The following is a 9,563-nucleotide window of genomic DNA, read 5'->3' as shown; positions in this document are numbered from 1 at the left end:
TTCATATTTGTGGGACTGTTCATTTGTAATGCTAAATATGATACAGAGTACCCTAAAAGCAAAACACACACACACACACACACACACACACACACACAGATATACAAAAAAGCCAGCAAAAACATCTAAGGCAATCCACTCTCTTGACTTCCTCCATGTATTGATGATGGTTTGAACCACAAACGTCAAATTTGGATTCATTAGTCCAAAAAGACCAGTTTCCACTGATTTTCAGTGTAGTTCAGTCAGTCTGGCTTCTTGGCAGTCACTCTTCCACTGAGACTATTTCTGATAAGAAACTGCACGCCATGCTGCCAGGTTTTTGGCTAATAGCTCTATGGGAATTACCCAAAGTAGAAAAATACTATTTTATGTCTGGGAAATGGGAACAATGTGACCCACTAGTAACAAAGTGCCATAAAATTGGTTCTTTGCCAGTGTGTTGGTATGAAGACACCACACTCGTTAATTCCTTTAGTTAGGCAGCTTTTCTATACCTGATGATAGATCAGTGTTAGGCGGCTTAACAAACAAAATAAAAAGGTGTCCAAAGAAAACCTTAGACACTGGCTTTGACCTTCAGAGAACCTGGAGAACTGTTCCTCAAAACCACTTAAAAAATACTAGTAAGTCTGAGTCTTTGGAAGCAATATAATAAGTAGTGGCTCAAGTTTTTTGCACAGTATTGTATATTAAATTGATTAAATCAATAAATGAACTGTATTATTCAAATTTGTCAGTTTAATAATATTAGCACAAAAACTGTCCGGCAATTCCAACATAAGCCTGTCTTGCTGTTTTCTGCTTAGTTTTCTAAATGTTTTTATTTTAGTTTATTTGCTGTTGCTTTCCATATTAGTTTCAGACATTTTATATAATGTTAGGGTGTTCTTGAGGTATCATTGTTGTTGTTGTTGTTGTTGTTCATCAATCCATCTTCTTCCGCTTAGCCGGGTCGCGGGGCAGCAGCCACCTCTCTCTCCCCGGCCACCTCCTCCAGCTCGCCACGGGGAACGCCCCTTCCCAGGCCAACCACGAGATGTATATATATGTATATATATACATATATATAGGTTATTATTATTATTATTATTATTATTATTATTATTATTATTATTATTATTATTATTATTATTATTATTATTATCGCCAGCAGGCTTATGAGATTTTATTTTGAAAGTTACAGCCGGAAGTTTAGATTTTCCTAAGACTGGTTCTGTCTCGAGCCTCCCGTACTGTAAGCCAATCACAGAGCAGAATAAGCTTTGCCGTATATACGCGCGACTATTTCCATGTTTTGATCGCAAACAGCGGAGGGCTTCGGAGTCGTCTTCTGAGCCTGCTTCTCCGGGTCGCATTAAAGTAAGGAGAACATGAGTTTAGCTTGTTTTCTATGCTCCCTGCACAGGAGCTTCAGTTGGCTACATTTTATATCATCTGTAAAAGCTCGCATTACATTACGTTATTTTTACTGCACGTTTCACTTTTTAAGTTAACTGAATAAAATGGTCTGAATCTCAACATATGTATCTAGGTAAAGCTAGTTATCCTCGGTGGTTAGGATCCTGCTTGAGGGGACACTATCTTGATTTAAAGAAACACATCCGTTAAACAAAGTATAAATTATACCCCAGATAAGACCGAAATAATTGGGCAGCTTTGGGAATCGATACAAAATTTCCCTTTATGCACTTTTATTGTGTCCAGTGGTACTAACAAAAGAAAAAAAAAAGTCTTTAAACTTGTTTTTCTCGTTTTTCTGAAAAGCACTGATTCAGTTGTGCCGTTACTAGTTGTTTTACCTCGAATAAATAAATACGTTTATTTAACTAGTTTAACACACAAAGTATTTACTGCAAGGCTGCTAGACTCCATTGCTCTGAAAGGGTTTGTCCACATTAACCTGTGCTCCCCCATAAGCTTAATGGTGGTCTGGAATATAGATAAAGAGGTCTATATTTAGACCAAGTCAGCAGGAGGCTGTTAAGAAGCTAATCTGAGATGGGTGTTGGGGGTCGGGCAAGGCTTTCACATGTTAGGTTTATTTTGACAGTTTCAAGTTGATATATGCACAAAATGCCCCTTATAAACTCATCTTTCATAAAGTAGAGCAGGTAGAAAAGCATAACATGCCACAAAATGTCTGCATTTAGAAATTAGCAGTAATTTGCCACTTTCCAGTGGTTGCAGTCAGTTCAAGTCAGACTGCAACTGTGCTCAATTCAGTTCAGTTTTAATTATAAAGTGCAAAATCAAAACAGCACTCACCTCAAGGTGCTTTATATTGTAAGGTAAAGACCCTACAATAATAGAGAAAACACCAACAATCATATGAACCTGTATAAGCAAGTACTCAGCGACAGTGGGAAAGAAAAACTGTCTTTAAACAGGAAGAAAAGAAACCTCCAGGATGGCGGTGTAGCCATTTGCTGCAAGTGTTTGGGGGTGATCGGAAGGAGACGTGGCAAAATACTCGCTGTGGAAGAGAGCCGATGTTAAATAATAACTAATGATTGAATGCAGAGGGTTGTTATAAACATGCAGAGAGTGAAAAGAGGTGAGTGAAGAAACAATCAGTGCATCATGGGAAACCCACCCTTAGCAGCCTTATTCCTATTGCAGTCTAAATAAGGAAGGATTCGGGGTCACCCCAACTATATATAAAAAGGAGTTTTAGGTCTAATCTTATAAGTAGAGAGGATGTTTTTCTCCCAAATCCAAACTGGGAGCTAGTTCCACAGAAGAGGGCTCTGGAAGCTAAAGGCACTGCCTCCCATTTTACTTTTAGAAACTTTAGGAACCACAAGTAATCCAGCAGCCTGAGAGTGAAGTTCTCTATTGGGGCGATATGGTACTATGAGGTCTTCAGGATAAAATAGGACCTTATTAGTCAAGACGCTGAATGTGAGGAGAAGGATTTTAAATTTCCCTGTCAGTACTCTTGCATTTTGGATCAGCTGAAGGCTTTTCAAGAAGTTTTTAGGACGTCCTGATAATACTGAATTACAGTTGTCCAGCCTAGAAGTAGAAGAAGCAGTAAGGTATGAATGCATGGTCTACTTTTTCAGCATCACTCTGATACAGGATGTTTCTAATCTTAGAAATAGGCGGAAATTCGAGAAAGCAGTCCTACATATTTGTTTAATGTGCACATTGAAGGACATATCCTGGGCAAAAATGACTCAAGACTCCTCACAGTGCTATGGGAGACCAAGGTAATGCCACCCAGATTTTATGGCCGAGTACAATAACCTCAGATTTATCTGGATTTAGAAGCAGGAAACTAGAGGTCATTCAGGTATTTATGTCTCTGAGACATTCCTGTAGTTTAACTATATGCAGGAAAGTCGCCTCCTGTCAGCTAACCTGTGCAAGCTTGCCATCAAAAATGGTCAAGTGGGAAACACCCTCAAATTCTGGCCAACCATTTAGTGACTACAAGTTCAAAATAGATGTGAAAAAATTCATTACAATTACGAGGCATCACCAATTTTTACATTTTTTTTTATTTAAGGAGCCTGCTGTCCTATTTTTACTCATGTGACTGAGCCATTAGCTTGCTCTGAGGAAGTAGCTTTGTCAAGCTAAGTGTTGGATGGTTTTTCAGATGAGCTGATTTAAGGTCAGTTTAACTAAGCTAACATTATCACAGGATAATGGTGTTAAGCCTGATAATATGTGTGTCCACAGTAATAATAATGTAACCCCACTTGGATATACTAAGGCTGTGGATGCACTCAGTGTTTTATGTTAATGTGTGCTTTTGTTAATAGGAGGTGTTATGATGCCGGTGGTTCAGTTGCTGAGAGCTGCATTGAAGCATGCTGGGAACAGGCCCCCACGCTGTGTTATGCAGACGACCTCTGCAGTACATGGCGTCAGAACACATGCTTCATCCTGCACTGATGGTGACAAACCCAAAGTCCTCATTACTGGTTAGTTTTTGTCTCATACCTCTTGTGTTACTTAAGCTCTGTAATGGGAAAATTCTAGTTAACCCTCACATTTAGATATACGTGGTTAGAACTTCACTGTATGATTTTTGTGTAACCTTTGCATGCTTAGATGAAGTATGTGTCAGTATGACCTCGTGAAATAAAAACAACTGCTTAGCTAGGCCTAACAATGTTTCACTATGTTATCTACTAAGTGTTTGGCTCAGAAGGATGAAGGTCAGGGCCAGCGCCAGGTGCTGGCCTGGGAAAAGATAGTGGGAGTCTTCTCTGTTCAGCAACAGCCCAGGGTGGACAAAAGACTGTTGTAACTGAAAGATACACAGAGTTTGACGATGTCATAAGCTCATTACTATGAACCTGTGATGTTTTGATGTATGTATCCATTCTCCTGCGCGTAGTAATAAATAGTGTGACCACAGCTCTTTCTGTGTTGCAGACTTTATTTACAAAAATTCCACGACAGTTCTTAAAAGTGCTTAAACTGCTTGGTAATTTGCTTCTTTTTCTCTAATTTATCCTTGTAGGAGGACTTGGACAGCTGGGGGTGGGGCTTGCTAAGTCATTAAGGTAAGAAGCTTAAATAACCTCTGATCTCCGTTGTTTAGCTATTTCCATATGTCGAGTAGTTTTCTTTGCGTATACGTTAGGGTCCATATGACCAAAATCTCATATCCCGATATAAGAATTCTATCGTCCCAATTACGATATAAATCACAAAAATGTAACATTTTCTGTAAATTCTGTGAATCTCGGGCAGCTCGACTTGCGTGAAGTGTTTCCAGCTGCGCGTCATCTAACTGGAGTCGAGTGTTTTAACCGATGCATGAAACTATACATTTTCAAACATAAATTGTAAAGGCCGCCATTTTCTTTGTGAGTATTTATTACACGGCGTGCTGCCGGAAAAAGCCTGTTCTAACGTTTGAGTCTAAGGTTTATTTTTTAGCACCTGGCGGCTCTTTTTTAATTCTCATCCGTAAATAATCTGCTCTTTCACGTGATTCACTTTATTTTGAAAAGTCTCAACAGGATCTTGAGCTTAATTGTGAAAGGTTTATGTGGAACATAAACAAGCGGACACGCGATGCTGTTACCGTTGTTGTTGCTAACGACAACGCATAAAAACAGGCGCTTGTCCGTCTGTAGTGTGGTTATATAAAATATAAGAGAAAGAGAGAACTTTAAGAAATTAATGTAGCCACTACAGTGACCATCAAAACAAAAAAATATTGCCGTAAACAGTTTATTTTGCGACACCACGAAACAAACGATAGCGTAAAATGAAACGATAGACGTTTTTATATCGTCATCCGATATATATCGTTATATCAAACAGCTCTAGTATACGTGATACTGATACTGGGTTTTCAGACTGATACCAGTAAAAAATCTGTCAATATACACATACCAGTCACTGTATTAGTTGTGGCCACACCATTTTGTACATTCCTGCTCCAATCTGATCCCAGAAATGAAACAGGATTGTTCTTGGTTAGTGTTTGTCTGGGAGACCGCCTGGGTATACCAGGTGGTTGAAGCTTGGTCGTGGCAGATGGCTTCCCCTCCCTGAGCCTGGTTCTGCTGGAGGATTCTTCCTGTTAAAAGTTAAAAGTTTTTCCTTCCTACTTTTGCCAAGTGCTTGCTTGTAAGGAGTCACCTAACTTCTGTAGCTATACTGTAGATTTTTTTGATGTGTAAAACAAACAGCGATGGATGCATCAGGTTGTATGACGAAGGACTCCCGCTAGCTTTTTCCCAGTAAAGGTTATAATGGTGATTTACGGGAACAGAGCTGCTACTTTGGACGCTAAAAAACCTTTTTCTTTCACTCCACCTGAGCACACCGTCTCAATAATGACTCCGCGTTTAGACAGACCCCGGCTCAACATTAAACTATGACATTAAACCATCATCTTTACTGCTGCTGTTGTGTTATCAGTCTTTTTGTTGAAACACTGGAGGCTGTGTGAGCTTAATGTTGTCATACTTTTAATTCACACGCGCTCTCTAATTGCAGGTCTATTTTTGATCACAAATGTGGGTGAGCACTACAGGGTCACGCATTAGACAAAGCATCAAAGCAAGGAAATTGTTTTTTTTATAGTCGAGTTATTCAAATTACTCAATGAATCGTTGCAGACGTCTTTTAAACTGCTGTGGTGAACTGTGGTGATACCAGTCCTAAATCCCGCAATTTTATTTAAAAGAAAAATTACAAAAACTTCCAAAAGGTGATACCTGTGAGCCAAACCTATATGGGGTGTAATATGTGAGCTGTTGAAACAACTGTTAAAATGATATATAATGAAAGAGACCTTAAAGACGTTATGCGATCATGTCATTTGTACCGCAGACCAGCTTTTTTAGTTGAGTTACCAAAACTGGCTGCTCTAATGTTTCTTTTTCAGGAGGAGATTTGGAAAATTCAATGTGATCCTGTCTGACATCCGGAAACCCCCCAACCATGTCTACAAAAACGGTGTGTGCGTTGTTTTTACCTTCTCCACATATTCTACAAGTTAGTAAAAACCCTACAAAGGCCATGCGGTCTTCCTGTTTAGGAGCTCCATTCTTGCTCAGTGCAAATGCAAACCACATGTCCATAAAACTGCACTCCACTTTCCAAAGATGAGTGGGTCGACACACACAGTCTATTGTGTGTCCTGCACAGGTCCATTCATCTTCTCTGACATTCTGGACTATAAGAACCTCAGGGAGATTGTGGTCAACAATAACATCAGCTGGCTGGTTCACTACTCAGCTGTGCGGTCCGCTGTGGGGGAGCACAACGTGGCCCTGGCTAAAGAGGTCAACATCACAGGTAGACACCTCTGTAACGCGGGTACCATAGCATTAACATAGCATTAACATAGCATTAACATAGCATTAACATAGCAGACTTATGCACAGCCTCTCTTTCTCTCTAGGTTTCCATAACATATTAGATATAGCCACCGAACATGGTCTGCGTGTGTTTGTCCCCAGCACAATCGGTGCCTTCGGTCCATCCTCCCCTAAAGACCCCACTCCTGATCTGTGTGTGCAGAGGCCACGCACTATTTACGGTGTATCCAAGGTCCATGCGGAGCTGATGGGTGAGGTGAGACACACTCTGTAGAGACTTTGAAAACGCATACCCGTATTTCTTCTCCGCACTTACAGCTGTTGTAGCTCCAGTCCTCATTCTGACCTCTATTCATCTTATTTCTGGTGTTTTTGAGTCTTTTCCTCCCATTATCAGTACTACCACCAAAGGTATGGGCTGGATTTCCGCTGTCTCAGGTATCCAGGCATCATCTCGGCTGACTCCCAACCAGGAGGAGGAACCACAGGTGACTAGACCTGAGATACAAATACCCAAAGACCTATCAGGAATAAGTGTTGGCCCTCAACAATCACATTTGCAATATGGTTAAAGTTTTGGTTCACTTCCTTTTAAATGAACGGGTATAGAGGCTCAACGATAATTTTGATGGCAACTGACACATAACAGATGCATTTATGATCTCACCATCATCACCTCCACCACTTATCTTGTATGTCTCTGGAAATACTAAAGGTGCAGGCTAACTGACAATGTAAGGAAGATGGCGCACCATTTGGAAACGTTTGTTTTTTTTGCTCCATGTCTGTGATGCAGTCTGATTCTGATGGTCTCTTTTCACTGTTTTCTAGACTACGCTGTCCAGATCTTTCATGCAGCTGTGAAGAGCGGTCAGTTTGAGTGCAACCTGCGCAGCGACACACGGCTGCCTATGATGTACATCGGTAAAGCAAACTTTGATGCGTTTTGTTTTGGCGGCACTGAAGCACTCCCGTTTCGCTCATCTCTTCCTCCGTCCACCTCTCCTACCCAGATGACTGTATCAGGGCCACTGTGGAATTCCTGGAGGCTCCAGACGACGCGCTCGTCAGCCGCACCTACAACATCAACGCCATGAGCTTCACGCCACAGGACCTCACCCGAGAGATCCAGAAAGTCCTGTCTGACTTCAAGGTTACCTATAATGTGGATCCTGTCAGGCAGGCGATCGGTGAGACTGCTGGGATACCAGTGTCATAGTTTTATCCTTTCAGAGTGCTCACTGGCTACTATAATCTTCTTCTCTGCTACATCTTTTCAGCCGACGGCTGGCCAAAAGCACTGGAGGACAGCGCAGCGAGACAGGACTGGGGCTGGAAGCACGAGTACAACCTGCCGGAGCTGGTGCAGACCATGCTGACTCACATTACTCTGGGAAACAAGCTAGCGAGCGCCTTCTGAAACATTTGCAGCATTTTTGTAGCTTTATTTAAAAACTGAACGTGACAGTCTTAAGTAGCAAAATCGTAAAAAAAAAAAATCATTTTTTAATCATCTAGGGCCTGCTCTTCGTATGTGGGTTGATGTTTTAGTTGGGAGAAATCCCTGGCACTTTAGCATGCTCCCACATCTTTTAGCCCTTGATAAGTTACCAATAGCCACAAATTCAACCCTCGACAGGATGGGTGCCCTGATCATTGCTTCAGTTAGAAGGGAGCGCATTGTTAGCACCGGTAATAAGTAATATTATGTGGGATTTCCTGCAATTGGCTGTAAAGAATTATGAATGAAATCAGCAAATGATCTGATATTTCCTCACAGGAGGATTCACAGGTACACGTTTTACTAGCGCCTCATCCATTTTGAATGTCATGTTATCTCAAAAGAGAAGTTCAACATGTCATTGGGTACTTGTGACTCTTCCCTGCAGAAACTCTTGTGAGGATGATTTCTTTTTTCAAACTCCCCTTCCAGATGACCTTGGATCTTTCTAGCAGTGTACGGAGAACAGGCCACAGACCCAACAAAGACTTTGAAGATGATAGGCAGAAAGTCTAAAAAGGATGACTGAAATTGAGATTTCCACAATATGTTTGTTAAGAAGCAAAACAAAAGGCTTTCCTATTGAATCATTAACCTGATGCCTTTCTTTTCCTCTCTGTGAATCCGTCCAGCATTTGTGATTCGTTTGCTGCTAGAGAGCGCTGGATGTTTTCGCCAAAGCAAGACGCTGAACTTTTAAGAGTTATGGTCTCTTTCTGAGTGTACACAGTATGTATGTGCTGTCTCTAAGTGTGCTACGCTACGTTGCGGTGTGCCTTAAGCAGCACGTCTGCCACACTTGAAAACGACCTGGCTTTTAGTAAGAGCTTCACTCCCACTGTTTACTAGTGTGAACTGTGTCCTGAAGCAGTGGTGCAGATAACTGTGGAAATAGTGACCCTACACAGTACTGCTGCAGGGACTGCACAAGATGGGTAAACAGAAAAGGAAACCTAGCAGTGCTTGAGGCCTTAAATTATGTGCAGCAAAGGAAATTAGCTTATAGATGCTGCTTGATCTTTGCACTGGTGTGTTTTGGGCATTTTATTTATTTATTTATTTTGTGTTTGTGTGTATGTATGTATTTATTTATTTATATGTTTTGGGGTGGACTGAATGGATTAACGCGTCAGCATTAGATAAGCAGGGCTCTTCTGTGTGGAGGTGTAAAAAGAAAGGACTGGATGTTCTGTTAATGTTTGTTTTTTATAAAGCTATTATTTCAGAATTATTGCTGGGTTTTTTTTTTTAAATAAATCCTT

The 9,563-nt window shown here is 40.9% G+C and overlaps 1 protein-coding gene across 3 annotated transcripts; it reads left to right on the top strand.

The window, feature by feature from the left end:
* The first annotated feature begins 1,211 nt into the window (after positions 1–1,211).
* On the top strand, positions 1,212–9,548 carry LOC146492027 (L-threonine 3-dehydrogenase, mitochondrial-like). Of its 3 annotated transcripts, none has more exons than XM_085151231.1 (10): positions 1,212–1,362; positions 3,774–3,935; positions 4,481–4,523; positions 6,365–6,435; positions 6,628–6,777; positions 6,884–7,056; positions 7,198–7,288; positions 7,632–7,724; positions 7,814–7,990; positions 8,081–9,548. In XM_085151231.1, the coding sequence occupies exons 2-10, from the start codon at positions 3,782–3,784 to the stop codon at positions 8,218–8,220; spliced, it is 1,092 nt and encodes a 363-aa protein (XP_085007357.1). In that variant the 5' UTR covers positions 1,212–1,362; positions 3,774–3,781; the 3' UTR covers positions 8,221–9,548. The 3 variants fall into 3 exon arrangements, with proteins under 3 accessions (XP_085007357.1, XP_085007358.1, XP_085007359.1); XM_085151232.1 differs by lacking the exon at positions 1,212–1,362 and adding an exon at positions 1,626–3,622; XM_085151233.1 differs by lacking the exon at positions 1,212–1,362 and having other exon boundaries at positions 3,841–3,935; positions 6,585–6,777.
* The last annotated feature ends 15 nt before the right edge of the window (positions 9,549–9,563 follow it).

The sequence above is a fragment of the Neolamprologus multifasciatus genome, chromosome 23 (assembly GCF_963576455.1).
Source record: "Neolamprologus multifasciatus chromosome 23, fNeoMul1.2, whole genome shotgun sequence".
Classification (NCBI taxonomy): domain Eukaryota; kingdom Metazoa; phylum Chordata; class Actinopteri; order Cichliformes; family Cichlidae; genus Neolamprologus; species Neolamprologus multifasciatus.
The sequence above is the reverse complement of the archived record's forward strand: the minus strand, read 5'-3'. Positions and strand labels throughout refer to the sequence as shown.

Bases quoted from the DNA above. Each gene is read 5' to 3' on its own strand.
- LOC146492027 (XM_085151231.1), top strand. From the start codon at position 3,782: ATGATGCCGGTGGTTCAGTTGCTGAGAGCTGCATTGAAGCATGCTGGG. The intron at 4,524-6,364 runs GTAAGAAGCTTA...TTTCTTTTTCAG, and splicing joins GGGCTTGCTAAGTCATTAAG to GAGGAGATTTGGAAAATTCA. The intron at 7,991-8,080 runs GTGAGACTGCTG...ACATCTTTTCAG, and splicing joins TCCTGTCAGGCAGGCGATCG to CCGACGGCTGGCCAAAAGCA.